Source organism: Eublepharis macularius, chromosome 4, assembly GCF_028583425.1.
Source record: "Eublepharis macularius isolate TG4126 chromosome 4, MPM_Emac_v1.0, whole genome shotgun sequence".
In the NCBI taxonomy this organism is placed as follows: Eukaryota; Metazoa; Chordata; class Lepidosauria; order Squamata; family Eublepharidae; genus Eublepharis; species Eublepharis macularius.
The window spans coordinates 152536714-152564000 of NC_072793.1; the positions used below are offsets into that span (position 1 = coordinate 152536714).

Here is a 27287-nt window from a genome sequence, read left to right on the forward strand (position 1 = left end):
TCACAATGGTTCGTCTTTATTGGTAGGATAGATCTGTATCCCATATGTGCGTTAAGGCAACTGCGGCACTGGAGCAGACAGTGTGCTGATGCTGCATGCCCATCTGCTCCCAGCCATGCAGGGGGGAAGCAACTCCTGAGCAACTTTGTGCAGCGATCGGAATTGTCAGGGAAGCTTCGTCACACCTTGCCAGGATCCTCCTTCAGGGTCACTGTCCGGTTAAACACAAGCTGCAAAAAGAGGCAAGCAATTTTAGAGAGAACCTTTGGCCATCCAGTCCTCCCCTATTTTAAGAGGGTGATCCATCCCTCTAATCTGCCCTCAGAAAAGAACAGAAAAAGTCCCTTCTAGGTGCTTGCATCTTTATACAGCTGACCTTTGCATCAGTGCTGTCAGGATCTACTGAGAAATATCCAAGCCGCTCAAACTGGAATTTGTCAAAGGGCTTTGCCTCACGGACAGACCTGTCTACCAGGGCATCTTCAATCACAGAGAGGGAGTTCTGGAATGGAAAACAGAAAATATGTGTCTAGAATCTCCCTTCCCAGAACCAAACACTAAACGCTCTTCTCCACCCATACAGAACAGTGTGTAACTGTATCTCAATGGCTCCTATGATTGTAGCACATGTACATTTATAGCTAACCCCCTTCACCAATGTTTGCACAGATTACTCCTGAAAAGCTGCAGTCCCTCAATACACAGCAATCCTCATTCTTATCATACTTCCCCCCTGACCCCCAACAGGCAGAATGTATCCAAGCCAGGTAAACCAGCAGGCACCCACTGAAGAGTACCACTTTCCTGCTAAGAGATGCTTTCCCAAGTATGCCTCTCACTCCCATTAGCTGTAGTCCAGCCCTACCCCTACCCCATTTGCCATGAAATGCTGATCTGGGCCCAGCACTCACAGGATTGACGTCACTCAGGAAGCCTCCTGGCACCTCTGCGGGGTCCTCAGGATTCTTATGCAGGAAGCTACAAGGCAAACAGTTGGTTCAGATTTAAGATCTGTCTGGGCTGTTGAAATGGATGACGATGAGACATTTGCGCTGGACAAGCGGGCCATCTCCATGCCCCCAAGTATGGCTGGACCAAGGATATTCCTTATCATCTATGTAACTAGTCAAGCTTGTCACAGGCTTTACAGCCAATGTGTTCTGGTGCTGCTACCTAAGGTCTAAGTCATTTTACTGTATGGAACGAGCTGGGCACAGGAATTTCCATTCCACAAAAGGTCCAGCATGCGTGCATTGAATACCTCTTGGTATTTGCTCAACCCTTTTCAAACAGAAACCGACAAAGGAGACCAGGATACAATTGCTGTGCATTCTACATGGAACGGGGACACCTGGCTTTAAGAGAGGAAAGTAAACAATTTTGCATAAGGATCTGTTGTGTCCAGATTTGTGACAGGGCAGCATTTCTGAGCTAATCTATCTTAAGCTACCAGATAGTGCTGTAGTGCCTGGTCTCCCCATGATATCATCATGATAAGCTCAAGAAGGCATGGGAGACGAGTTCTGTGCCAGCTTCGTTTTAACTGCGCGCTCACTCTTGGTTTGCTATACCAAAACATGGTAAGGTCTAGAGGGGAAGGAAGAGAAGGGGTAAGGAAGTGGTTTCACTCTGTGACACAAAGATGACGGGGGTGGAGCAGGGACAAAATAAATCGCAGGTTGGCAGATGAACAGTGGTCCAAGTTTCCCATTCTCTCCTCACCCCCTGCTTTCCCTCAAATTGAGCTCAGAACCACCACCGACCCTAATACTCACAGCCGTTCATACTGTCGAACCTCACACACCAGAGGATCCGATACCCAGTGGATAAAGGCTTTGGGTTTCTCTGCCACCTCTGACTTGGTGCAGGTCACCTCTAGCTCTTGTACACGTCCACTGGTGTCCTAGGCACAGAAGGGGACATGAGAGGCAGTGCGATGTAGTGGTTATAGAGTGCTGGGATCTGGGAGGCCCGCATTTGAATCCCTACTCTGCCCTGAAAGCTCACTAGGTGACTGCACACTCTCAGCCTAACCTGCCCCACAGCATTGTTGTGAGGATAAAATGGAGGAGAGGAGAAAAATGTAAGCCGCTTTGGGTCCCCAGGGGGTAGAAAGGTGGGCTTGTCAGTGAAGTAAATAAATCTCCATGTTCCCCTCTGCTCTTTCTGCCCTCTCATTTCTACCATGCTTCAGGCATCTAGGCTTAGAGGTCTCTCTTCCCACTTCTACCATAAGAGAAAGCTTTCTCTCATTTATTAACATAGAAGGGAGGACTTCCTGACCAACACGGATCTGCCACTCCACCTCTGCCTGGTTTAAGCAGTCTTACCCAGAGGTTATATGCCCTTCACTTAATTCCCCACCTCTGTATGCCTCATACAGAGTCAGACCCTGGGTCTATCAAGATCAGCATTGTCTGCTTTTACTGACAGTGGTTCTTTGGGGCCCCAGACAGTAGTCTTCCACATCATCTACTGCCGGATCCTTTTACTGGGAGAACCTGGGGAACTGAACCTGGGACCTTCTGCAAGCCAAGCAGATGCTCTACCATTAAGCCGTAGCCTCTACTCCATTATACATGGACAACTTCCTTGAACTTCCCACTGAAGTCAGCTAAGCATCCTACAAACGCCCTACAGGATACGGACAAAGAGACCTTAATATTATGGCCTGTCCCCCCCGCTTCCCCTCCACTGCCTTTCTTGTTTTTAACATCCCACTAAAAGTTCTGGAGGTAGGAAAAAAGAGCATGTGGTTGCTTAGCAACTAGCAGGTGGCTTCTCAGCTACTATGAATTTGCAGGGTATACATTGAAGCTCTTAATCAGTATCCCACTCATTCAACAAGACACAGAACGGCTTATGACACAGAACAAACTATTCCATTATACACAAATTCTTTTAAAACTACAGTGCTAATCAGAGCTAAATGTGAACCACAAACATTCTAAAACCCCAGAAGAAAGGGAAAGTATTCTTGGGGGGAGGGGGGACCTCAATGCTTGGGCTCCAGGAGCATTTTCTTTGGAAAGGTATCAGGGCCACTTTCAAGAAAGCCCACATACATACATCCATTGGTCAACCAAACCACTTATAAACAACAGAACATTAAAAACACTAAAAAATGAAAATAAGCATGTGAAAATGTCACACAGTAAGATCTGGGACCATTATTTTATGGAGAAGATTACAAATCAACTTATATAGTGTTATATAGTAATATTCTTTAGCATTTTAGAAACAAGAAGTTCTATATTGTAATTTTTAGTACATATTCATAATTCAGACTTATGGTGTTACTAAATGATGCCATAATATGTGATAGTCCTTAATTATGTTTATGTTTCTGGTTAGTGTTGATACTGTTGTTTAATGTTAAACATTTTATAAAAATTTAGAATAAAAAGTAAAAAAACATTAAAACAATAAAATAATAAAATAATAAAAACCTCATACACATCTTCAGCTTAACAGCTGACCATAAAACCCTCCATATATTTCTGCCTGAGTTTTTGGATCTGAATAGTGAATCTTTCCATTCTAGCAGTGCTGTACTAAGCAGCGTTACATAATTCTAATGAATGGGCTTCAACCATCTGTTATCACTTCGCCCCTTCGCAAAAACTGAGTAAGCATAAGTTTAAAACTATCCTTGGTCAAATACTTTTAGTCTGAAAGTTTGAATAACACAGCACAAAATGGAAAAAGGTTGAAGACCTGACAGGTTTCTTGAATGAACTATAATATTTATTATTAATTAAACATTTATATCCCACCTTTCCCATTGTGGTTCATGCAACCTCCCTTTCATATTCTATCTTGACTCATTCCTCATGTTGACATCATCATAGGATCCTGTCCAAACCCTCTTAATGATACTTCCTGTAAATGCCAGTCGGTCGCAATTAGTATCACTGCTTCTCATGCACTTTGGATCTTCCAAGCAGATATTAGGCATTACTTCCTGATCTGTTAATGTATTTGCAACAATAAATAGCCCTGAAAATATAATACCTAGCTGGCATGAAACCAACCTCTGCTCTAAGGCGAGCAACTGGAAGGCTTAGTTAAAAGCTCTCAGCTTTATTATGAGTAATCTCCATACCTTTAGAGTCCAACAGGCCCATACATGAACGCATGAAGCCGACTATAAACCAAGTCAGGCCCACCAAGGTTGTCTGGGCGCAGCAATCTCAGGTAGGGGTCTTTCACGTCACCTGTGACCTAAGCCTTTTAATTGGAGATGCTGGCGATTAAACTTGGAACAGATGCTCTGCACCCCGAGCCTCAACCCCTTCCCCTGATCTCCCCTAAGAAATTTGGGATAGAACCTTACTTAGGTATTTAGGCCTGGGGCAGTTGAAACCAATTCCTTAGGTTAAGTGAAATGCAGGGTGGCCTGTTCTCATCTTGCTGCTTCTAATTTTGTAGTCTGATTTTTCCAAGCCCCGTCTTGAGCACAACCTGCCTCCCAGGGAAGCAGAATTGTGCGCTTGACCAAGCAGCTGATCATCCAGCATCAAACACTGTGGGTAGCCCGGGACTCCAAAAATGGCTACTTTGTTCTTCGAGTAATTTATATACAACTGCTCTTTACTTCACATCCTCTCAAAATCCAGATAGCAAACAACATCTTTGGCTCATCAATAGGCATGAAAAGTAAAACCACACTGATGTCCTATGAGAGCATATGTGGTTTCCAAGATGTAACTAGAAGATCATTGGATGCCACGGCTAGAGCAAAACGAACCGTATATTAAATTGAATCAGATGCAGATCAAAAGGCAGCCCCTGCCATTCGCCTCTTTTTAAGGAGATTAAATTTGATCTCTGGCCTTCAGCCAATTCTGATTTTTTAAAGTCAAGTCATTGTATAGTTTTCTTGGTCAGGATCAGTAAGCACCTCTTTATATCCAAAGGCTGAAATTTGTGTTAGAGGCTGACTCAGTCAGAAGCTGACGGTGAGATCAATGCTGCAGAGAGGTACTTCCTGCTAACCTTGATGCATTTGCTCATCAGAGGGTTCAGAACAAAGCACCAATCTGTGACTTGATTTCCCATGCTCGATGCCTGCGCAGTGCTTGGAAATCTAATTATGAGTAATTGATCGTAAAGTTCTCTCTTTGAACAAATGAACAGGCAAAAAGCAAGATTTCAATCATATTTTTTATCCTGTTCTTCCTTTCAAAGGCACTTGAAACAGTGTACCTGATTCCCTTTTCTCCCAACTTTATCCTCACAACAACCCTGCAAGGAAGGTAAGGCTGAGAGATGGAGAATGGCACCAAAGTCACCCAGTAGATATCATGGCTGAATGGGGATTTGAACCTGGGCCTCCGAGGCCTGCATCCAGCACTATACCACTCTCTGTCTCTATTTTCCCCTCCTCAGCCCTAATCTTCAAAATACCCTCCTTATCCTCTGCGGGGGGGGGGGGGGGATGCTAAGCCTGGCATTAGCAAGCAAGATAATCCCCGTTTCTGAGCTCCATGGAGACTCAAGGAGTAAGATTTTATTCCTCGATCTCGGAAACAGACCAAAATATCCATGTGTGCTCATGCACACAGTATTGGTACAGAATTGGGAGAAAGATGTAGAGTCAGGATTAGCCCAAGGAGTGCTTCTACACAGCTGCATACTTTGCAGTTAATTTCATGTGAACACATATGAACCTTAAGAATCTGTCTTATTTGCAGTTAGCCTATTGGCCTATCAAGGTCAATGCTGTCTCCTCTGGCAGTGGCTCTCCAGAGTACCATCAGCTGCAGCCGGATCCTTTTCAATGGAGATGCAGGGAATTGAACTTGGGACTTTTTGTATGCAAAACAGATGTTCTCCCCTCTGAGTCACAACCTTTCTCCAGTCTCTTCTTGTTGGAAAAGTATAAGAACTGATTTATGTTGGGCCCTACCGTGAGGCTTTCTGCAAGGAAAAGTACTTGGATGCTGGCCTGATTTTTTGGCAGGGACAAGAGAGCCGAGAGGCTGGGAAGGCATGCCACAAAAACACTCACCTTAATGATGTTCTGGACAGCAATGACATAGCCAGTGTGCCTCAACCCCACCGGCTGGCCGGGCACCAGGCGCTTGTAGCCTTTATCTGGCACCTGACACAGAAGAGATGCTAATGTCAACAGAGACCAAAAGAGAGATCATATGAGCATGAAGAGACATAACATTTAGGTGCTAGTTGTTTGGGAGCCAGACTCATCCTCTCCAGCTCTAAAGTGTATCTCCCATATTCAGGTTTCTGGGCCAGGGCAAAGTCCCCCACAGCACACCCCTGGCTTGAGCAGAGCAAGAACGGCCACACGATCACACGGAGCTGCCGCCTTCTGAGTCACACCATCGGTAACAGCTGCCCAGCATCTCAGGGCGTGAAAGGTCTTAAGTCAACACCTACAGAACAGCCTTTAACTGGAGGTGCCGGGGACTGAACCTGAGACCTTATAGACCTCATAACAAAAGGACGTCCCAATGGCCAATTCAAACACACAACAGATTACAGATGCCGACCTCTCAGGGGGAGTGAATTAAATCTGCAGTGCAGGCATGGCCCCTGGCCAAAAAATTGAAGGGCTTTCCCAAAAAGGAATTAAGTGGGTCTGTTAAGTGAAGAATAATGGGCTGGATCCAATGAGCCGCAGATGCAAGAATCACGGACCTTTCCCACAGTCCCCTCTCCCAAGCAGTCCTTTATGGCTCTCGGCAAGCTTATTTCCTAGGCTGCAAGACCCACATGGAGCCACAAAGGTTGGGAAGCTGCAGTGGGGAGCGGGGAGGGGATGAAATCACCCCATCCTGCTTCTTCCGTGAGTGGAGCCCCATGACTAAAGGTAGCCTCACTCAGACCAATAATCCTACTCTCACTGTAACCTTTTCAAGCATTTAAACAAACAACTCACACTTCTCCATAATTACAACAGACAGCATGGACCAAAGGAAGCCAAGTTTGGCTGGAAAAGTGTCTCTTTTTTAACAAACTGGATGTTCAGCTTCATCCTCTGCATTAAAAGCCTTCAGAGATCACAGAAAAGGACACACGAAGGCTCTGCCTCCTATCACACTTTCATCTCGCCCCTTCCTCCAAGGAGCTCAGGTTCTCCTCTCTACCATTTTATTCTCACATCAACCCTGTGGGGTAGGCAGAGGGAGGAGACAGAGAGGCAGACAGAGGTAACCCTACCAGCTCCACGGCTAAGTGAGGATGTGAACCTGGTCCTCCCCAGCCCTATTCTGACAATCTAACCACTACAACACGCTGTGCCTTTGATCTAAACAAGCTAGCGATAACAACAAGAGAGCCGTGCGAACCATGGCAGACCCACAGCCCAGCCCCACTGCCCCCACTCTTTCCCAGCCCCTATCTGCTTTCCTTGGACACACGGCTTCTCCCAATCACGCTTACCTCCCGGAAGTCGCTTTGTTCAATGTAGACTGTGGCCTGGAAAGGGACTTTGTGGAAGCCTTTAGTCTCGTCTACAGGGAAATTGGGCACCAGGACGTCCAAGGTCTGGAAGGCAGGCAAGAACATCAGCATACGCTCTGCAAACCTCTAGACGGGGATCCAGCCCCTCTCCCCACAAGATTGCAGGCTTACTTGGTGCAGTGCAGGAAAATTGGTAATGGTCACACGGAGGGGCTCCAGGACAGCCATGACCCGAGGGGCTTGTTCATTCAGCACCTCCCGCACACAGGCTTCCAGCAAGTGGGGCTCCATGGTGCACTGGGCCACCGTCACACCAACCTGTTGGGAGTCAGTGAAGCCACAGGGCAGTGAATATGTTCACTCTCTTTAAGGGGGAAGGTGCCAATGCCCACGCGACTGAGGCAAGCACTCAAAGCAGATTTTTCAAAGGGTGCAATCATTGCCTTTCCCCTCCCATGGACACAGAAAGGCAGCTTGGTCCACTTCTCTAGAGGCATGGAAAGGGGATGCACTTTAGACGATTGCTAAGCAGCCACAAAGGGCTCGCCCAGCCAGGTGGTTCTAAAGCATGTTCCCATCCACCCTTGTGCAGTGGCAGGGACCACCCACCGCCGCCACCAACAGGAAAAGCACTTTGTGATGTGCTTCGCTTCTGCCCCACAACCAAGAAATGGTAGTGCTGAAATTCTAAGACCCACAAAAAGATGAAACCGGGCCTGACTTGGCACCAACAGCCTATCGCACCTCATTTAGGCATCCAGCCGATCTACTGGCTGAGCCACACCAAACCCCACAAGGTGTCCTCACCTTAGCACAGAAGTTGTTGATTGCCTCTGGTGGAAAACCTCGGCGACGGAGAGCTGTCAGCGTAAAGAGCCGTGGATCATCCCAGTCCCTGGAACGGCAACCGCAGCAGCGGTGAACGGGGTGCTGCCGAGAGCCACGCTTGGTTTCCAGGTCCTCGCCACTCCCCGCCTGCACCTCTCCTCCCGCACGGCCCAGGCTGCCCCTCACCTGACTGCACCGGCTTCCACCAGGCGAATGATCTTCCTTTTGGAGACCACTGTGTAGAGGAGATTGAGACGTCCATACTCCCACTGCACGGGGCAGTAGACATCCAGCGCATTGCACAGCCAGAAATATGAGGAGCGCCTGTCAGGGCAGAAAACAGTATTGTTTGTCAGAGTGCAAGCTGCAGAGGAGGTGCTGATTTTGGTCACAACCTGACATGCGCTTTGCACCATCTTTTTTGCTAGCATGACTTACAGGGCAATCTTCTGCAGAGTTACTCCAGTCTGTGTGTGTGTGTTATGTGCCATCCAACCTATGGCGACCCTATGAAGGAAAGACCTCCAAAATGTCCTATCATTAACAGACTTGCTCAGATCCAGCAAACCGGAGGATGTGGCTTCTTTTATTGAGTCAAGCCATCTCATTTAGATCTTCCTCTTTTCCTACTGCCTTCCACTTTTCCTAGCATTACTGACTTTTCCAGAGAATCTTGGCTTCTCATGATGTGACGAAAATACGCCGGTCTAAGCCCATTGATTTCAAAGGGCATACTCTGGAGCAAGCCCTCATAGGATCGAATTGTTAGGTACTCAAAAAACAGAAGTTGGAATTTGGGGCTGGGGGAACAAAGTGAATTGACTGAAGAGCAGAGGACAGAGACAACTCTTGTTCTCTTAAAACTGGGCTAGAAATTTGACTTTCATTCAATAGGAAAGCCAGAAATATCAGTATGCTGAATTTCACACAAAATTCTATCTTTGTTGGTTTCTGTGTTTAAGCTCTGGAATACTTGAGGAATTGTTGTCTGCTCACGTGGACCTTTCCCCTAACACAGACAACCAACTGACCATTCATCTTCTACCAGGCTAGTGGCCATCAGAGGAACAGCTTTCTCAATGGTGGCCCCGAAATTATGCAACCAGTTGCCTACTGAGGTTCATTAAATTTCAGACACTGGCCCATTTAAGCAAGCTTTCAAGATTAGCATATTTAGACAAACTGTTTCTAGTTGATGTGTCTGCCTGGTCTTAATAGTTGTCAATATGTTCTTCTGCCTAGCATCTCTTCAAGATAATTGATGGTTTAAATGGTATTTTGGCTTTAATTTTGTTCTCCACCTTGAATATTGTTATACTGAAGAATGAATTCTTAATGTATTCCAAACAAACAGAGGAAACAATACTCAAGGGAAACTATGCCCATATCGTTCAAGTCTCCTAATGCTATGATCATGTTTGTACATGGAGTGGGGATTCTCCCACAACTCAAAGTCACAACCAGTTCCTTCCCCACCAAGGAGGGGGTTCAGGCATGTTCCACTGGGCTAGAAGCCCATATCTCACCTGGCCTGAAACTCTTTGGTGCACAGCGAATGAGTGATGTTCTCCAGGGAATCACAGAGGCAGTGTGTGTAGTCGTAGGTGGGGTAGATGCACCTGCACAGCAAGAGACAGCCAAGGGCTCAGATCACCAGAGCTAGAAGTGGTGTCACCTCCACCATTTCACCTATAGTCCTCTCTTTGGCACTTCTAATTGTTGAATCCATCTCTGAAAATGCTGTTGGACTTCTGACATACCTACAGTTCACCGTGGTGGGTATGTTCTTGCACATATGCATGCACACATTTTAAAACTTCTTAGATGCACACTCTTTTGTCTCTAGGAATGGAGAGACATTGTTCTCCTCTCCTCCATTTTATACGTACAACAACCTTGTGAGGTAGGTTAGGCTGAGAGCCTGTGACTAGCCCAAGATCACCAAGCAGGCTCCCATGGCCGAGTAGGGATTCGAACCTGGATTCTCCCAGATCGTAGCTCAACAACCATTACACCGCCCTGGTTCTCACTGCACTGCACTGCACTTCACTGCACTGCACTTGTTCTCTCTTTATCCTGTCGTTCTTCCACACAGTTCTCCCCTCCTCCGTCCAACTTTGTGAGGTAAATTAGGCAGAAAGAGAGTGACAGGCTTAAAGTCTCCTTATGAGCTTCATGGTGGCATTTGGATTTAGACTTGAGTCTGCTGGTTCTAGTTTGACATGCTAACCACACCACCACATAGCTGTTCACAGGCACTCTCCTCACAAACCAGGAAAAAGCCCTAGCATTATGGAGACCAGTGTAAGTTTCTGGTGCTCACAACAGATTGGAATAAAGCATTATAACAAACAAACAAACAAACACACACACACACACACACACACACGGCTGGAAACCCCTTACTTCCTTTTGGAACTAGGGGCAGTTGGGGGTGGCTGCACAGTGGCCAAGCTCAGTTCCATTCAATATTTTTGGATGGCACATACCACTTATCTCCACTGCGATGGTGGGGGGTGTACTTGATACGATAAGCAACAGGGTCCATCTTTCCATCCTCCATCACCATCTTCATGCGCAGCGTAGCCTCACCCTCCCCAAACTTCCCTTTGTGCATGTCCTGTAGGGACAAAAAAACAAACCCTGAATCAGTTGGGAAAACTTGGGGTGGGGAGACAGCCATAGGAGCTACAGGCAAAAGTGTCTAGGAGCAGCTACGGGCAAACAAGTGTCTATATTCTGTGCAGCATAAGAGGGGGGAGGGGGAATCCCAAATTCACATCTACAGACACCAGCAATCTTCTGATTTTGCACATTCAGTCCTTTTTTCAAAGAATTTGGTGCTTTGCGCCAAGAACAAGGGAGAGTAACCCTGAAACTTTGGGTGGGGGGAGCACACAAGGCAATAATGACTCTCTCTTTTGGTTAATAGAAGCCAGCCCCTACACAGTTGTCTAAGCCTTCATCAGTTATAATAAATAAAACCATGGGGGCTAGAAACTTGATGCTTTTGAAAGAACAACAGCTAAGAAGCAAAGGATGCTAAAAGTCCATGGTTGTAAACATAACAGAGGGACAGCTCTAACTGGACTTCAACCTGTTTCTGACTGCAGGGAGCAAACACTGGAGTTTTGGATCGGAATCCCTGCATGTTCCAGTTTGCACTTCTTCCTGCAAGAGGAGCTGTCTGAGACTGCTGACATGGAAGGGTCGTACCTCAAAGAGCAGAAGCGATTCCTCTACTGGCCTGTCTCGCCACGGAGAAGGGGGTGGGTTATGCCCTTTGATTTCTTCCACCTTCTGGTGGCAAACATAAGCATTGCCCCTGGGGAGGGAAAGGAGATGCTGGTCACAAAGCCAAAAAGGACATGCTGCTAGACAGAGGAATGTAAACGTTGCAACGGAGATACGTGTCCATCCCCACCCCCGACACACACAGGTGTACCATAGGAGACACGAGGGAAGTGCAAAATGAAAAAGGACGAGGACCTTTTCCACGTTTCTGAGGTGACTCCTCACCTCCGGATGAGATCCACAGCCCAAGCATACAACTGGTCAAAGTAGTCTGAGGCATGCGTCACCGCATGGGGGGTGTATCCTGAGGGAAACAATACCACATCAGCCCCACTGGAACATCCAAGCCCACAAATAGGGCAGAAACGCCCGCAAGCCCCACCTCAGGTTCTTTCGAATGAGTCCCTGCTACCGCCACCAAGGGATTATATTGTACGCAAGCATCGCCGCGTCTGGCAGGGCCCATCTGGACCTTCGCCTCTCGTACCGTGCAGCAAAGAAGGCCAACCCCAGAGAAAGCGGCGCCTTTCCCCATCTCCTAGCTGGGGCCCGCCCAGCACCGCGCCTCTTCCACCCACCTGCATCCCTACCTTCCTACTTCTAAGAGTGCCTACCTAACCACTCCACGATGTCCCGGATGGCTGTAAAGTACTTCTCCTCCTCCTTTTCAGGGTTCGTGTCATCATAGCGCAGGAAGCAGATTCCACCGTTGGCCTGCGGGGGGGGGGGTTGAAATTAAGCAGCACAGTAATCCCACCCACCGGCTCAGCAAGGAACATCCTGGCCCTTCCCAACCAGAAGGAAGAAAATGAAACAAACAGGGGCGGTACTAGGAAGCTGGGAGAGGGCAGGTTGGGGGTAAGAAGCGGTTACTAAAAAACAGTGATCTATGGATAGACACGTGCATTGCCTGTCTTCAAGGTGCTGCATACGTAAGCATAAACATCAGTCAATATAAAATGTTGGAGCAAGGTCAATGTATGTCTACCTTTGGATCAAGGATCTACCTTTCTTCCAGCATGGACAACCACCTGAGTCTGCAGAACAATTCCTAATGCAATCCTATGCACAGTTACTTCAGTCAAAGCCCACTGATTTCAGAGTGCTTAGAGTGGAGTAGCTCTGCCTAGGACCGCACTGTTAAGACTGTATAATAACAATTGATCATTTATCACAATATGCCTTTAACATCTACCAACCAGGATACAGACATTTTAATAATATAGATATTAAAGTTATATGATAAAGGAACTTGACTTTCACCAAGTCAGAACTTTGCCACATTTAATACCAGAAGTCCAGTGGCACCTTAAAAACTAATTTATTCCCGTATGAGCTTTCACGAGTCAGTGCTCACTTCCTCACATGCAATGGGAAGAACGAAAATCATTCTTCTCATCATTACACAGAAAATTACAGAAGGAGAGGGGGAAATAAGGAGGGGCTGAGCAAAGGGAGGCCTTAGTTCATAAATCAGGTGTGATTCTCTGCATTGCAGACTTGAACTGCTTGGGTGGTTATAACAGATGATGAGAGAGGGCAGAGGTTCTAACCATTCTCATATACAGTAAAGATCAACAAAAATGCAGGAAAAGTAGGGTAACTAACTAATTAAGGAAGAGGCAGTCTGAAGCGAATTTAGTCCAGAATTGTCTAGTAGGATTAGCAAAGGCAGAGAAAGGTTTCCCCCCAAACCCTGAGGTTTTTTTGAACAGATGTCAGGGATTGGATTAAAGCTGGGACCATTCACACGCAAGGCATTTGCCTGACCGCTGAGGCATAACCCACCCACAATTGTCAAGGAAATTCTGTGGAACTGGCTCATTATATTAACTCCAATCCCATTATTTGCGGCTGTATCCTTATAGAGGGCTGCTGCACAACTGCTCCTCTGACATCTGTTCTTGCTCCGTCCCCAAATCCAACAAGAATCTGAACACATAGCAGGAGGGGCAGGGGAGTGGGAAGGCAACCCGCCTCTCACCTTGGCAAAGCCAAAATTGAAATTGATGGCTTTTGCATGGCCGATGTGCAGGATGCCATTGGGTTCAGGTGGGAAGCGCGTGCGCACCTAAGGATGGAATACAATTCAGACGTTAATCAGAGTTACACTGGGACACAAAATTTCTCAGTAGATTGAAAGCACTTCAACACCAGTATCACTCAAACACCGATGAAAGTTCACCACAGTGCAATGATCTTCAATCTTTCTACATAAAGGACTCACTTACAATCCCAGGGGGCAGCACAGGGCCTACTGAATTGCAAGCATGTAACAGGAAATCACATGACAGGAAGAGGGAGAGCCAGAGTTATGACATCACCGGCGTCAAGGTAAGGATCTTGGGAGCCAAGAGAATTGGAGGGCCAAGAGGGGGCTCAGGAGGCCGAGCACCCTTGGCTGTCTACGCATCCACACCAGTAGCAGGTCCTTCCAAAAAGCAGCAAACAAAATATGGCAGGTCTACAGCGACTCATGACTCAGCAGGTAGGGCTCTGTGACCCACAGGCTGAAGACCACTACCCAAGTGGGTTGAACTCCATATGCAACAAGGGAGGGAGAGGGAGCAAGGTTCCTGCTCCATGCTCTGCAGTCACAGCTTCGCACAGACTAACCTTTGCTATCTCCAGATGACTGGCACCAGGTTCCTTCGAGCAGCAGAAGGATGTTGGGCAATGAACAAGACAAAGTTACTCTAGTCGGAAGTCAAGAAAGTCAATGGGCTTAGACTGGAGTAACTCTGCATAGGGTTGCATTGTAGCCTTTACAGCTGACCCATCCACTTGTCGACTGACCGCATGAGCAAGGAGACCGGGCTTGAGTGCACCAACTCCACCTCCATGCGATTGCTAATGGTCTTTATGATGCAAATGTATGGAGGAAGTGTCCACACGTATGCCCTCCCCACCCCTGTGATCAGCAACACTGCTTTCTAAATGTTGCTGTTCATGAGAGTGAATGTAGATGCGGACACTTCCTCCATGGGTTCACCCCATGCAGACCGCTCAGCAATTGCACGGAGGTGGAGGCAGTGCACTCATGCTTGCTCTCCTTCCCCGTGTGAGTCAGTCACTGCATGGGGGTGGAGGGGTGCATTTGTATAGGGCTTGCAAGTCTTGCATATGGAGCATGGTAAGTGTATGCTTGCAAGTTTACACACTTCTCAGTTCTATACCTGTTGATGCCACACATCTATGGCACCTCCCTACTTCCCTGGACAAGGTAATCAACCTCATAAGAGCTACCACTTTTCTGTCCCAGGTGGGGAAAAGGTATCACAGAGCCTGAGGAAGTCATAGCTGCTATCGCAAAGCCTCCACCAGTGAAGAGGAAAGGAATGCCTCTCCCCTCTGAGCACCTGTCCGCCCGTGATCTCCAGATGCCTCTTCAGCAGGTTCATGGTGTTGGGCGTAACGATATAGCCTTCTGTCTTGTAGTTCTCACCTGAAGCAGGAAGGAATAAATCAGCGCACCGCAGCAGTGGGATATAGCTTAGCATCAAACAGCATTTTGCATTAAAAATATGAGTTTGACGTATTTGGAAGCTGCTCAAAATATGCTTTGGGGAGTGTGACACCTGAATGGCAATGGGGTTACCTATGTTCAAAAGAGTGGGGTTAATAACTGATTGTCTTATTTCTTGGTGCAAAGTTGTAAGGGTTAGCATGCAAAGCAGTGGCTTTGGAAGTCCACCCACACATGCCCCTTTGACACAGCCATGAGATACACAGTGCCATCTGGTGGTAATAGGAGCAAACATCACCCTCAAAGAAGCTCAGCTGCAAACTGCCAAGCGATAGGGCCAAATGCAAGACCCATGAATCAGCCAAAATGTGCTTTCATTAAGATAATTTCACATAGGCAGCCATGATGGTCTGCAGCAGAACAGCAGAATTTGAGTCCTGTGGCACCTTAGAGACCAACAAGATTTTCAGAGTATAAGCTTTCGAGAGTCAGTCAGATGCCTGAAGAAGGGAGCTTTGACTCTTAAAAGTTTGTGCTTTCACTGTGACATTTTGTGCAACCAGCTCTTTGTCACAGCTGGAGAGTGTTCCTTTTGGTGCCAATCAACCTTTCACCTGCATCAGGCAGTGTCTCAAGTTTCCACAAGTCCTGGACTAGTTAGTGAATTCACTAGTGAAACCACAGAGAAAGAGAGCCAAGGTCCTCCACTGGTACCCAGGCACTGCTGAGTGCAAAAGCCCACACACCAGCTCACCTGGCTTATGGAATTTGAGCGCTTCGCCCCGCAGCTGTTCCATGAGGGATTTTGTCTCCTGGTACATATCACCTGCAGAAAAGGAGTTAAGGTAAGACTCCACCTGTGCTGAAGCCAGAGTTTCAAGGGGCAGAGCTGCCAGAGCATCTTTTTTATTTACTTCATTTATAGCCCAAGTCCATCCATCCCCTGCAGAGAGGACACAAAGTGGCTTTGCAACTTTTTATCTTCGCAATAACCTTGTGAGGTAGGTTAGGTTGAGAATGTGTGACTGGCCTGAGGTAACCCAGCATGCTTCCATGGCGGAGTGCAGATTCGAACTTGGGTCTCCCAGATCCTAGTTCAACATTCTAACTAATATACCAAACTTGTTATTCTTTCCCTCCAGCACTGGTATTCAGAGTTACTGTCTCTGGACGAGGAGGTTCCATTTAGTCATCAAAGCTAGCACCATCTGATGGACCTCTCTTCCCTTATTGTGCTAGTCCCCTCTTAAAGCCACTTAAACTATACCACATCCTCTGGCAGTGAATTCCGCAAGCCAATCACTCTTTGAGTGAAGAAATAATTCCTTTGGTCCATCCTGCATCTATTGCCCATCAACTTCACTGGGTACCGCCAACTTTAACTATAACAAGGGAAGAGGTTCACTCCCCCCTACTCTCCCATATACAACTTTGTGTCCTTACATCATGCGCTTATTCCCCCCCCCAACATTCTTGCCTCTGCATTGCCCACTCTCTTGCTTTCTCCCTCTCCCACCATCAAAACTTAAATTGTAAGAGGCTTGGGGCAGGGACCAGGGTTTGGTGGGTTTTTTTTTTTGCTTTTGTTAATCTACAAAAGTGCCACAAGGAAGTCACTTTAATAACAATTCTTGAACTGCAGGAAAGAGGGCCAGTGTTTGGAGCTGGGACAGAGGCTTCTAAAATAAAAGGAAACAAAAATAAAGCTTCTCTAATTCCCAGCAGTATACATTTAAGTCGAAGCCATGGGTTAATTGTACAATGAGAGCTATTCCTCAAGGGAGCACTAGAGGGCACCCCATCATGATTGAGCTTTGAGGAAAAAAACAGTAGGTGAGAGGAATTTTCCAGGGCAGCAAACACAGCACGTGTGTGTGTGTGCTGTGCAAGGTGGGGATGGGGGTGGGGAGAACAGATTCCTGCCAAAATCCTACTCCTCTCCCTCCCAGCTCTGGGTGTCCTCTACAGCTGTGGAGAGGAAGCTCAGGAAAGAGAGCCAGGGTGCTGGGAGCCAGGTAGACTGCAGAGAGGCTACTGAGCTTCCTATGACGTAGACGCTGCAAGGCCTTACCATTTTCCACCACAGCAGCCTTTGCTTTCTTCTCTGACTCAGCAGCACGAGGTTTCAGGGCCTGGCAAGCAACAAGGAACAGACCGTGAATTTAACTGGACATGGTCTCAGGGATTCAAGGGGTAACAGACCCCCAGGGCTTCAACAGCACCCTGGCAGGAAGAAATGGAGCAAGTCAACCTTTTCCGGACATGGATGTAAATGGTGGGGGAAGGAGTGGTGGCTCTGTCGTAGAGGCTTGGAGAGGCCTGGCCTGCAAGAGGTTCCGGGTTCAATCCCCAGCACCGTCAGTTTAAAAGACCAGGTTGCAGGTAACAGGAAAGATCTCTGCTGCTGGTCAGAGTAGATCTTGACAGACGAAGTGTCTGACTCTCAGGATAAGGCAGCTCCAATGTTCAACGCAAAGGAACACGTCTGGGCAAAAAGGTCACCATTGTAAATTCTGGGTAAGCTGGAGCCACCAATGCTCCCATTTTAGAACTGCTTGATCTCACCCCCCAGGAACCCCCCTAATCCATACTGGACAGGCTTTCCTCACAGCTATTTGGCCTGACGTTTGGCTTTCTTTAATGCTACACTTTGTTCTAACTGGAGGGAGCACCACAACGCTGCCCCAGTGGGAGAACTCTCTTGCCCTCATGACTACTGCGCTTCAATGCAGACCTCCCCCAGCACAGGCAACTAAATTCACACAGACTTTTTTCAGTGCTCCAAGAAGGACGCTAATCTGTCTAGAAGGTGTTATATAAGCACACTGTTACTAGCGCACCTCATGCCTCCAGAAATTATGCCATGTAGACCAGGGTTGCAGAGGCAGGCAATGACAAACCACCTCTATTAGTCTCTTGCCATGAAAACCTCACTAGAGGTCTCAATAAGTCAGCTATGACTTGAGGGCACTCTCCATCGCCAGCTCTGAGTCTAGGCACCATCTACTGACCCCTGCTGGCCAGCTTAAGATCAGCAGATATGAAGCACAGACGAAAACAGCACATCAGAGCAAAGAGAGGACTCATTTGATTAGATTTCCCATGAGGTGGGGCAGGGGGAGGGCAGCAATAAGGTCAAGAATGATGGTGAAAACTGGAACTTTTTTTTTACTCTGTTGAGATATATGGTTTAATCACAATGCCATTTTGGCCATTTTTTTAATATTTAGAAGCGATCTCCCTGTCTTATCTTGGGCTAATTGTTACTGTAAATATATCAGAATTTTGCTAATTAAAAGAGGAATTCCATTAATCATTAACAAAATAAGCAGGGGAAATGCAGAGGGAAGGACAGGAGGAGAAATTGCTAGGCCACAACAATTCAAGGCAGAGCTTCTCCACCCTTGTCCTAGAAAACCACGTCCTCAGGTCACGTTATAATTCTTGCTTTCCTAAGCTCCGGATTTACAAATGGAAAAACAAGTATTGTGGCCTGCATTACAATCCTAGTCCTGTTGCCAGAGCCACAAAAACTGAAAAGATAGAATCACGACGATGCAGGCACATAGCGTGCTGCAAGGCAGAGGAAGGCAACTCTTGGCATGGATGCTGAAGAGCTGCCCACCCAGACCTTTTCGCTCTGGACATGGCGTTGGTTCTCCACCCGAGCCACTGAGGCACTGGCAGCACTGCTGGGACCAGCAGCATGGGAGAAGGTGACACCCATCATTGCCCCTCATACCTGTACAGGTGAGACACCCTCCCCCAAGTTGCTAGAAGCTCACATAGGAAGAACCTCAGGCCAAAGAGGTAGCCTACCTGTGGTATAAAGTACTGGGGTGGGAAACAGGGAAGCACAAAGCTTACAGAGAATCTGGAGGGATGGAGGACATGGGGAAGCTCCCAGAACCAACAACGTAACAGGACAAGTCAGCTGTCACTGCCCATTTCAACTTTATTGTAGCATAAGCTTTTGAGAACCACAGTTCTCTTCATCAGATACATCTGAAGACGAGAGCTGTGGCTCTCGAAAGCTTATGCTACAATACAGTTGGTTAGTCTTAAAGGTGCTATTGGACTCTTTACAATTTTGCTACTACAGGCTAACACTGCTAACTCCTCTGGATCTACTGCCCATTTCCTAAACCATTTACAGACAAACATCAACTGAGGATGCAGAAAGGCCAGAGGAGAGAATCACCGTTCCCCTAACAAGTACTTGTGCCTCCTTAAGCAATGACAATATTAAGGCTTGGATCCTAGAAATGAATTCCATGTACACAAAATAGCCTCTGCCACACAGCACACACTCTCTTCTACTAAATCTTTCCTTTGCCCAGGAGCCCATTGTTAAGTGGCAGACCAGGCACAATTGGAACTCTCAGTGCGCATGACCTTTGTTCATTGACTCCAAGCTCATTCTTTCCCCCCCTCCACCTATAAGACCACCTCTCCGGTTACATCCCCCTGCGGCAGGGTGCTCAAACAAGATCGACTAAGGATCCCATCCTACAATGCGGGTGAAGATGGCCATTAGTCACTCCAGATCCTTTTCAGTGGTGGCCTCCACTTGGTGGAACAGCTCGCCTGGGGAGGTTAGGAGGGTTCCCATATGGCTGGCCTTCAGAAAGCTCTGGAAAGTGCAGTTGCTCAGGCAAGCATTTTTGTGAATGTTTGACCCTCTGCCACAGCAGTCTTGGTAGCAGGGATCTGTTTTTAATGACGTTGTTTTCGGTGGTATTTATTATGGGTGCTTTTGTATCATTGCTATATTATGTGCTTTGTCATCCACCTTTGGCACCACTGGGAGAAAGGCAGGTAAGAAACATCCTATAATAAATACACGCCTAGCAAGTCCCTGGCCAAAAAGGAAAAAAGCCACCCTGAGCACCAACACACTTCTAAGGTGGCAAAGGCAGGAGAGACGGCAAGTGAGGCTTACCTTGGGTTTCCTCTCCAGATCAGCTTCGGTCTTTGGGCCCAGCAAATGGAGCACCTGCAGGAGACATATAGACGTCATGCAAGCATGCAAAACTCACCACGCGCTCTTAGGCGAGCCACTCTCTCTTGGTCTCAGCCCCCTGCCCCCAATCTGCAAGAGCAATAAAACAGTGGGCTACCTTATAGGGCAGTTGTACGGATTACACGATAATGTGCATGAAATAATTTGGAAGCGCTATATATGTGCTAGAGGCGGCTTCCTCTTTGCTTTGTGGTGTTTCAGCAGGCCCCGATAACAGCAGTGTTGTGCTGTTGTTATCGGGCCTGGCCTGGTTCTTTCCATGGTTGTTTGGAGAACCGTCCAGATAAATGGGCTGGGGCCTCTATTCCTTTTATCACCTGCCCAGAATAAGACTCTCATTACATAACTCCATCTGGGCAGAACGGAGGAGTGAGAAAATGTGCTGATTTGGTATAGTCCCTGTGCACACAACTCTGTGCCTCTGAAGCAATGCAAGTTTCAGGCCCAGGCCCACACCAAGCTGGGGGCAGCATCAGTTAAACAAGGAAGACCTTCCTCTGTATGAAGCCGCAGAGAGTAGCCAATACTGGGCAGCTTCTTGTGTTCACTTTAAGGGAGCCACAGATCCGTGGCAAAGAGCATGGTTTGTATGCAGTGAATCCCATGTACCCTGTCTTTAAAAAGGTGGACCCTGTTAAATCACAGTATCACAGTGATCCAGTCAGACCCCAGCCAGCCTTCTCCATTCTCCCTACTAATTCTCCAGGCCCCTCCACAACACACCTGCAGGTCCACTTCATTTTTAACGATTTTGCCATCTGCCCATTTCAATTTGCTCCGGGCTTCCCCTGCAAGAAAACACAGGAGAGCTGCAAGTTGCACCACCTTCCTCCGCTGTCTCTGACTAATCCTCAGGAAGAGACGGAGGAGGGGTAAAGCACTACACCCAGCAAGGCCACCCCAACAGCCTGTGCTATAGGCGGTTTTTACTTCCATGGGGAGAAACACACGCTCCTGAAGTCTGATCAAAACAGGGAAAGAGACTGGTGGGGGCAGGAGAAGCATTACCTAGTCCCAGCTATGATGATCCAGAATGTCTAGTACTAGTTAAGAAACCATTCGTGGGAAGGGAATTGAAAATGACCAGTGTGACTTTTGCCAGGCACCACATTTTGTTCTTGAATCAACTCTGCGCTGGCTCGTGCAGCAGTGAAAGCAAGTGGGCCATACAGCAAAGTCTGCAGGAGGCACTGGAATTACTGCAATAAGATGGCAAGCCCCAGCAAGCACATGGCAGATGCCCTTGGAGGGGCTGTTGGCTAAGTAAGGAAGAATTGTAAGGAATGAGAGCTGGGTTGTTACAAGGGTCAGAGCATCAGACTAGGATCGGAGAGACATGGGTTCAAATCTCCCCTCTGCTATGGCAGCTAACTGGATGACCTTGGGCCAGTCATTCTCTCTCTCTCTCTCAGCCTAACCTACCTCACAGGGTTGTTGTTGTGAGGTTAAATTGGAGGAAGGAAGACTGATGCTTTGGTCCCTGTTGGGTGGAAAACTGCACAAGGCTGGGTTACCAAAAGAGTACAGCCATGCCAGTCATCAGCAGCTGTTTCACTAGAAACACGCCTCCATCCCCATCAAGACATCCCAAGCATACGACTCACCCATCAACAGCCCCATGTTAAAGCGATAGCGCTCTGAAAGCAGCTGGGCTTTGTGTTTGTTAATGGCCACTTCCACCTAGAAATAAGGAGGCGGAAAAATTCTCACTTAAAAAAAAAAAAGAAGTGGGGAAGTAATCCAGAGGAATCCAAGAAAGAGAGCCATACTCACAACACAGTTGTTCTTTTCCTTTTGCCAAACAGCAGCACCCCTTCTGCTGCCAAAGCATCACTAACCGCAGTTTAAAAATCCCCCTTCAATTTAAAATGCCACAGCTTATATATGTGGAACTGGGGGCAGGCGGCGCCAGAAGTGAAACGGAAAGCTCACCCCACCCCTCGGTGTCTTAAAGGGCCAAGACTGAGGAATCTTTGGCCAAGATGACTTGCTCAGTGGAGAGGGCAACAACTGCAGCACACAAACGGGACAGAGAAATGCAACGAGGTACGCATCTCAGAAGGAGCTCGATATTGCACTGCGGGATTCTGATCCCCGCTGCACCTGCCTTAACAAAAGACACACTGTGTGCGCTGTGCAAAGGCACAAGGGGCTCAGCACAGACCCTTCACTTGCCTGCTACAAGAGCATGCGGAAAACTCAATCTTGGCATTCATACTCACTGCCTCTTCGATCTGCTCAGGGGTCACAGTCACGCCAACTCCACACTCTCTTTCAAAGTCTGCTGTATCAATGGGTGCCGTCGGGTGGCTTTTAATGTATTCCAGAGCAGCTGTAGGGACACCAAGACACAGGTTGATTAAAAGGAAAGAGGGATAACTAGGGAGTGGCAAAGCCCATAGTGAGCATAAAGCCCTATGCTCAGGGTTCAATTACTTCCCTAAGTGGACTCAGGACAAAACTTTCCCACCAGCGAGACTAGTTAGCGGCTCTGGAAGATCTTTTTGCCCTCTCCTGAGGCACGTGACTTGGCTGGCTTGCTTGAGCCATCCAGACTGTTGTACTAAGCCACATACAAATGCATTCGGCACAGGATGCCTCATTCAGCCCTGCTCTTTTGTACAGTCCACGTGAAACAGGAGGAGGATTTGGATTAATCGTTAAGAGTGTCCAGGCTGGGGCACAAGCAGGTGTATATAAATGATCTCACCAGAGGGCAGGCAAGGAAGTACTCAGGCTTTGTTAAAGCTAGTTTTCTAAAGGTAATAAAACCATCAAGACTCATTCAATACAGTTTAGGGCTTTTGTAGACATAATACTTTACCTTAATACTTAATGTCTGCATTAAAGCATAGGTCTAGAGGACCAGATCTGAGAGTACAGATCCAATTCACTAGACAAGCGCCTTAATTACAATTGATCATCCAGACATTTTGGAGACACAAATATGGCATCTCCCCTTTCCCTTCCCCCTACATTTTAAAAAGGGCAACATGAACATGCTGGCCAGTACCATGTTCCCATTGAGCAAACTAAAGCTGATAAAGTAATTTCGCCTCTTCTCATGAGCTTGTTTCATTCGGTGTACAACTTGATCAGCCCTGTAAGGTTTTATGTATTCAGACACAAACTCACACTCTGCACAGCAGCTGTCAGCTCCCTGAATTAAACACCAGGAAGAAAGAAGAGGCACAGGGAGAAATTGCTCCCAGGCTGCAAATAAGCCATTAACCAAGTCTGCATCATGTGACATTCTCAGGTGCTCCGGAATGGAGTTTGCCAATCTTCAGGCACGCCTTAGATGCGGTTGGCCAGCCATTATGCTGGTGCAGAAAAGACCATTCGAAATGATCCAGCGGCTAGAGCAACTGCCCTATAAGGATTGGTTAAAACGCTCAGGGTTGTTTAGCTTAGAAAAAGGAGAACGAGGAGAGACAAGACAGAGATCTATAAAATTATGCAAGGTGTGATGCGAGGACAGGGAGAAACTTGTGGGCTTCCAAGAGGCAGCTGGTTGGCCACTGTGTGAGCAGAATGGATGGGCCTTTGGCCTGATCCAGCGTGGCTCTTCTTATGACCTTATCATTATCTAGCCATGTCAACACTGTAAGAACTCTTCTTCATAGAGCACTGTCCTCCTGTCACATGGCCTCAATGGTCGTTCGCACCCCCAGTATTTCGCCGGATGCGTTTTCCGAAGTCTTACTAGAACTCCCCCTTTGTTCTACGAATAAGGCATGGGAATGTCTTTGTTGGACAGGATTTTCTACTGCTGTTTCTGCCTCGTTCTGCTTCTGCCTAGTTGGGTGGATCTCCCTATATCCTACAGAGCTTCCAATAGCAGGACCCAGACATGAAGGACTCTTTGGAGGCTCTCTCACCTCCACTCACCTCACAGGGTGTCATGAGGATAATAACACACTTTGTAAACTGCACTGAGTGGGTGTTAAGTTATCCTGAAGGGCAGTATATAAATCAAAAGTTGTTGTTGTTATTGTGTCCTGCTTTCCCATAACAAGGCAAATCAGGCATGAAAACTTTAATAGAAGGGAAATGACCATCAGCCTGTGGATCATATCCAGAGAACCACCTCGTTTCCAGGCCTCAGGCAAACCAGTGCCTGCCTGTACATTCAGCATGAAGAGGCAGAGCTGCAATTACAAAGAGGAGAAAAAGGAGAGCCTCTTTGCTGCAGCCAGTGTCAATCCTCAACCCCCGTGATGTACCATTGAGCTGTAGATCAGTAACAATCTTCTTGCCAGCAACGTATCCCACAAGGAAGCTGAGGTGTTTGGGGTCCTTAAGCCGAGAAGCCACATTATATAACAGAGTGCCAACTGTCTTGTCAAGAGATGAGCCAAGAATTCCTTGAGCCTAGAAGGTTGAGGGAGGGAGGAGCAGAAAAGTTAAAACCAGTCTGAAGTCACACCTAATTTTATACATCCGATCTTCTCACACTCCCTGTGCTCTGCACTAAGACTGCACAAATTTGCACGTGCACACATGGGGGAGGGGAAAGACAGAAACATTTATTAGACCATGGGGACTTCAGAATGTGAAAAATGGTTCCTAGAACCTGGACCCTCTTCTGTCTCCTTATTCCACAGTAAGCTACTTGGGAGCTGAAAGAGCAACTCGATCTTCCTCCTTCTGTCCATTCCCAAATTCACAGCAATGCAAATGGCTCTATTTGCACTGTAAGATCCCAACAAACAGCATGGTTCTTACCACGCAACACCAGACGCAGTTTGTTGGAGGTAGCTAGAGTTTGTGGACTTAGTGAAAACGACAGTTCAAAATCCAGGAACCAGCCTGCCAGGGCACCAAAACATCTCCTTTGCCATGACTTGCAATCCATAAATCTCCTCTATATCTCCCTGCTGCAATGCAGGCCAATGATGTTTTTTGGATACAGCCTCTTCTCAAAAAGAAACAGCACAAATAGGTACCTCCTACTTTTAAATGGAAAAGCCAATTCCCTTCCCTCCTCCTGCTAAAACAATTAGTTCATCTCATTCAAAGAAAACATGGATGAAGCAGGATGCCAACCAACAGCAATCTGCCTGTTCTGTTTTTTTCTCAAGGTGTTTTGCTCTTTTCTAACACACTTTTGCTTTCAGTTTCTCAGGGCTCTCAATAAAGGAAATTCCAGCATAGAAGAACAAGGACGATTTTGTTTCAAAAGCAGATATTCCCACGGGCGTTTCAGTTTGAGTAGGCTGGATTCTAGGGCTTGCTTTTACAACTGCAATGCTGAAATGTTTTAATGTGGTTCAGAGAGGAGGCCCAACTCTGTTATTTCAGCATGCTTCGGGGGCCTCTGGTGATTAGTTGCTCCTACACGCCATTGATTTCTCATTCAGCAGTCTGCTGCTGTTGATTTTTAAGGGAGTGTATTTTTCAAATTCCTGCGTGTGAGCTTCCCTGATTTTACGTGGTCCTTATACTGGTTTATGGATATAAATATTTTAAATAACAGATAATTAAATGAAAGCATGCCTTGTCTTAAATCTTTAAGACACCATGGTGCTGTGGCCCAGTGGTAACGCATTTGCTTTGTGTGCAGATGATCCATTTCCAGTTAAAGGCTCAGGTCATATGAAAGAGCTTTACTTGAGACACTGGAGGTTGCTGTCCATCAGAGTAGACAGTTACTCACCTCAGTAGACTGATGACCTGCCTCAGCCCAAGGAAAGCCGTGCGTGCTCATTGGTGTTTTAACTCTTATACACATTGGAAATAAAACATCAGTAGGCAGAACTATATTTGTTTGCCTTCATCCCTTGTTACCTTTACCTGTACATCATAAGAATACAACTATGTTCTGGATCGAATCTGTGGTTCACTTAGTTCACCACTCTCTTTCATGCCATGGCCATCTGTTTTCCCTGGAAGGCCAATACATAGGCCATAGAGGCCAAAGCCCTCCTCTGATATTTCCCCCTAACACTCACATACAGAGAGGTTTACTATCTCCGTGGAGGTTCCCTTTCATCATCAGAGTGAGTAGCCAATGATGGAGCTCCTCCAGAAACCACCTAATGCTCTTTTAATGCTAATGGCCTACATGCACAGGCAGTGAGTTCCACAAATTAAATATTCATTGATTAAAGAAGTATTTCCTTTTGTCTGTCCTGGACCAATTGCCTATCCCTTCCATTGGCTGCCCCTGAGTTCTAGTGTTAATAGAGAGGGAGAAAAAGCCCTCTTATCTCCACTTTCTCCACCCCATGTATGGTTTTACAAGCTTCTATCATTCCCCCCCTTAGTTGTGCTTTGTCTAACCTGAAAATTCCCAGACTCTTTAGCCTTCTCTCCTAGGAAAGATACTCTATACATCAATACATCGATACTCTAATCCCTTAATCATTTTGGTTGCCCTCTTCTGCACTTTTGCTGTATCATTAAAATACAGCAACGAGATCTGTACACAGCATTCTGAATAAAGACATGCCATTGATGTATACAAGGGTATTACAGGATTGGCCATTTTATTTTCAATCCCATCCCTGATAATCCCTAGCACAGAACATGCCTTTTTCAGCACTAACATAAAATGAATAAGTTTTCATTGAGCTCTCTACTACAGCCACAAGATCTCTTTCCGTAGATATAATTAAAACGATATATCTTTCTCAGAACAGCATGAACAATGCATACATCCCTATAAACTTGAGGTGCCCTGCAATTAAGCAGACGGCCCATTAAACTGGACGGGGGCGGAATTTATCAATTTCAGACAAAAGTGACCGAGCATACTGAATCTGCTCGTTCCAGTAAAACGTTACACAGGAAACTATCTAGAACTGTGCTATGTGGCAGAAAAGGCTTTTAAAAGAAAAATCCTGGCAGCGCCTCAAATAAGAATGACAAGCAGAAATCCTGGAACGGCACCGAGACAGACAGGCTACATCTGTTGGTTTCCTGCCTACCAGATGGCTAATTTCAAAGGCACAGGAGAAGTGCCGGGGCGGGGAGAAAAGACGGTGGGTGACCTGCACAACCGCCTGGCGAAGCAACGCGGTCAGCGCCTCGTTCCGAAGGGTCTCGCGCGCCTTGCTCTCGCTCAAACCGATGCCAAGGAACAGGCTCAACGGCTCCGCTCCTTCCTCCGCCATGCTGCTTCGATCGTCTCCACTTCCGCCCGCGGTGGGGCATTGGCTTCATCGCTATCCTCATGCATCCAATCGGTATGCGGAATGCTGCCACGGAGAGTGACAAATGCCAATCAAAAGGCGCGCTGTTCTT

At 47.0% G+C, this 27287-nt stretch overlaps 1 protein-coding gene across 1 annotated transcript; it reads right to left on the reverse strand.

Annotated features, from left to right (window-relative positions):
• On the reverse strand, positions 1-27220 carry QARS1 (glutaminyl-tRNA synthetase 1). Its single transcript, XM_054978170.1, has 24 exons — positions 27035-27220; positions 24266-24413; positions 22262-22371; positions 21644-21719; positions 20763-20827; positions 19959-20012; positions 17088-17148; positions 15771-15842; positions 14910-14995; positions 13535-13621; positions 12165-12264; positions 11776-11854; positions 11473-11581; positions 10746-10876; positions 9783-9875; positions 8443-8580; positions 8236-8323; positions 7600-7746; positions 7408-7512; positions 6014-6106; positions 1776-1903; positions 912-978; positions 377-502; positions 1-230 (listed from the first exon to the last, which is right to left on the reverse strand). Exons 1-24 carry the CDS (start codon positions 27155-27157, stop codon positions 180-182), a joined length of 2337 nt encoding a protein of 778 aa, XP_054834145.1. The 5' UTR covers positions 27158-27220; the 3' UTR covers positions 1-179.
• Positions 27221-27287: the final 67 nt, after the last annotated feature.

What these genes read in the sequence shown, in the direction of transcription:
- QARS1 (XM_054978170.1), bottom strand. Translation starts at nt 27,157, where the DNA reads ATGGCGGAGGAAGGAGCGGAGCCGTTGAGCCTGTTCCTTGGCATCGGT. An exon ending in GGCTGCTGTGGTGGAAAATG is followed by an intron (nt 15,843 to 17,087) that starts GTAAGGCCTTGC and finishes CCTTTTCTGCAG; the next exon opens with GTGATATGTACCAGGAGACA. An exon ending in TCCTGAGTGACGTCAATCCT is followed by an intron (nt 503 to 911) that starts GTGAGTGCTGGG and finishes TTTCCATTCCAG; the next exon opens with AACTCCCTCTCTGTGATTGA.